Source organism: Triticum dicoccoides, chromosome 1A (assembly GCF_002162155.2).
Source record: "Triticum dicoccoides isolate Atlit2015 ecotype Zavitan chromosome 1A, WEW_v2.0, whole genome shotgun sequence".
Classification (NCBI taxonomy): domain Eukaryota; kingdom Viridiplantae; phylum Streptophyta; class Magnoliopsida; order Poales; family Poaceae; genus Triticum; species Triticum dicoccoides.
Window position 1 is genome coordinate 19,278,611 of NC_041380.1, and position 2,509 is coordinate 19,281,119.

General features: G+C 43.7%; 1 protein-coding gene across 1 annotated transcript in view; it reads left to right on the plus strand.

The window, feature by feature from the left end:
* The first annotated feature begins 1,709 nt into the window (after positions 1-1,709).
* LOC119359642 (gamma-gliadin-like) overlaps positions 1,710-2,509 on the plus strand; it is a 1,349-nt gene continuing 549 nt past the window's right edge. The window contains exon 1 of the mRNA XM_037625762.1: positions 1,710-2,451. Coding sequence (XP_037481659.1) covers positions 1,782-2,451 — 670 coding nt within the window. The 5' untranslated portion in view covers positions 1,710-1,781. The remainder of the gene's footprint in view (positions 2,452-2,509) is intronic.

The window sequence follows — 2,509 nt, forward strand, 5'->3', positions numbered from 1 at the left end:
GGCGCGCCCCCTCCCATGAGTCCGAATTGGACTAGGGGAGGGGGGCGCGGCCCCTCTTTCCCTCTCCCTCTCCCTCTCTTTCCTTCCCCCTTTCCCCCTTCCTAGTAGGACTAGGAAAGGATCAATCCTACTCCTACTAGGAGGAGGATTCCTCCTCTCCTTGGGGCGCACCAAGGCCAACCGGCCTCCCCCCTTGCTCCTTTATATACGGGGCCAGGGGGGGCACCCAAAGACACACAAGTTGATTGTTCCAAGCCATGTGCGGTGCCCCCCTCCACCATAATCCACCTCGATCATATCGTAGTGGTGCTTAGGCGAAGCCCTGCGTCGGTAGCAACATCATCACCGTCATCACGCCATTGTGCTGACGGAAGTCTCCCGCGAAGCTCTGCTGGATCGGAGTTCATGGGACGTCATCGAGCTGAACCTGTGCTGAACTCGGAGGTGTCATACGTTCGGTACTTGCATCAGTCGGATTGTCAAGACGTACGACTACATCAACCGTGTTCTCATAACGTTTCCGCTTACGGTCTACGAGGGTACGTGGACGATACTCTCCCCTCTCATTGCTATGCATCACCATAATCTTGCATGTGCATAGGAATTTTTTTGAAATTACTACGTTCCTCAACACCAGCATACTACTCACTCCATTCCTAAATATTTGTATTTTTAGAGATTTCAAATGGACTACCATATACTGATGTATATATACATACTTTAGCAAGTAGATTCACTCATTTTGCTTCGTATGTAGTCACTTGTTGAAATATCTAAAATGACAAATATTTAGGAACGGAGTACTAGTTAATAGGCCTGGGAGACATCAGGATTTAGGTTAACTAAAGAGGGTCAGAGGGTGCCCTCAAGGATCCAAATTTGCATGCGTATGGATACTAAGAGGCTTGGTGGGATTCCTAAAAATTTTGTATGCGCTGTGAGGGACAGTTCCCTTCTTTTACTTTTTTCGTACTGGTTCGGGGACCAGACATTAGGCACTATAGGGTGCTACATTAATAGAAGAATATTTTGTTACTAGTAACATAATATAGTCCTATACTCTTTATATATTCTCATGTTATTTTTTCATAGTTTTGTTTCAGATGCATATGAATTTGTACCTGCTTTTTAAATATGCAGAGCATGCAAGATAAGATGATGTATCTTAGAGAAAAGTCCATGTCACAAACCTTAACTTGCCACTCGATTTATCTAGTTATTTGATGAGTCAAATCTGGTTATCCATCTTAGAATCATACTAGGCAAAAAAATACAAAGTTTGTTTAGTGAAAATAATGTCTAGAACAATCTTCTCATTTATAGTGTGATCTATCATATATTGACACACACAAGCTTACGAACTTAGCCCCACTCAATCTATGCATATCTGGATATGCCTAATATCATGTGGAGCATCACAAACTTAATTCCAAAAGGAGGCAAAATCTAGATCAATGTGTGTAGTGTAAAGTGAAAAAAATGAGTCATAGGTCGTTATCAAGTATGCCTTACAACTAAATGATATGTGTAACAAAAAGCAACTATCATGAATAATCTAAAATCACACAAGTAAAGTTGCCCCACCAACCACAACATACCAAACGCTTAGTTGGATAACCTTATGAGCACTTTTCAGAAAGCAAGTGGAAAGATGAATGAAATCATACCATGACAGCTATAAATACACCTTCATCATCATAGCCACCTTTCATCATCCAAACTTCACGCACCAAGATCAAAAACATCTATTCCAAGCAAGTATTAGTAACCATAAACCCAACATGAAGACCTTCCTCATCTTCGTCCTCCTTGCCATGGCGATGAGCATCGTCACTGCTGCTAGGCAGCTAAACCCTAGCGAGCAAGAGTTGCAATCACCACAACAATTATATCCGCAGCAACCATATCCACAGCAACCATATCCACCACAACAACCATTTCCCACACCCCAACAATATTTTCCCCAACAATCACAACAACCATTTTCCCCACCACAACAACCATTTCCCCAACCCCAACAAGCAACTCCCCTACAACCACAACAACCATTCCCCCAGCAACCCAAACAACCACAACAAGCTTTTCCCCAACCCCAACAACAATTTGCCTTGCAACCACAACAACAATTTCCCCAGCTCCAACAACCACAACAATCATTCCCACAACAACCCCAGAGACCACATCCATTCCCCCAACAACCAGAACAAATAATATCACAGCAACCAGAACAACCATTCCTCCTGCAACCGCAACAACCATTCCCCCAGCAACCAGAACAAATAATATCCCAGCAACCCCAACAACTATTTTCCCAGTCACAACAACCATTTCCCCAGCAACCCCAACAACCATTTCCCCTGCAACCGCAACAACCAATTCCCCAACAACCAGCACAAATAATTGCTCAGCAACCTCAACAACCATCCCCTCTGCAACCACAACAACCATTCCTCCGGCAACCACAACAATCATTCCTCCAACAACCACAACAACTATTTCCCCAACCCCA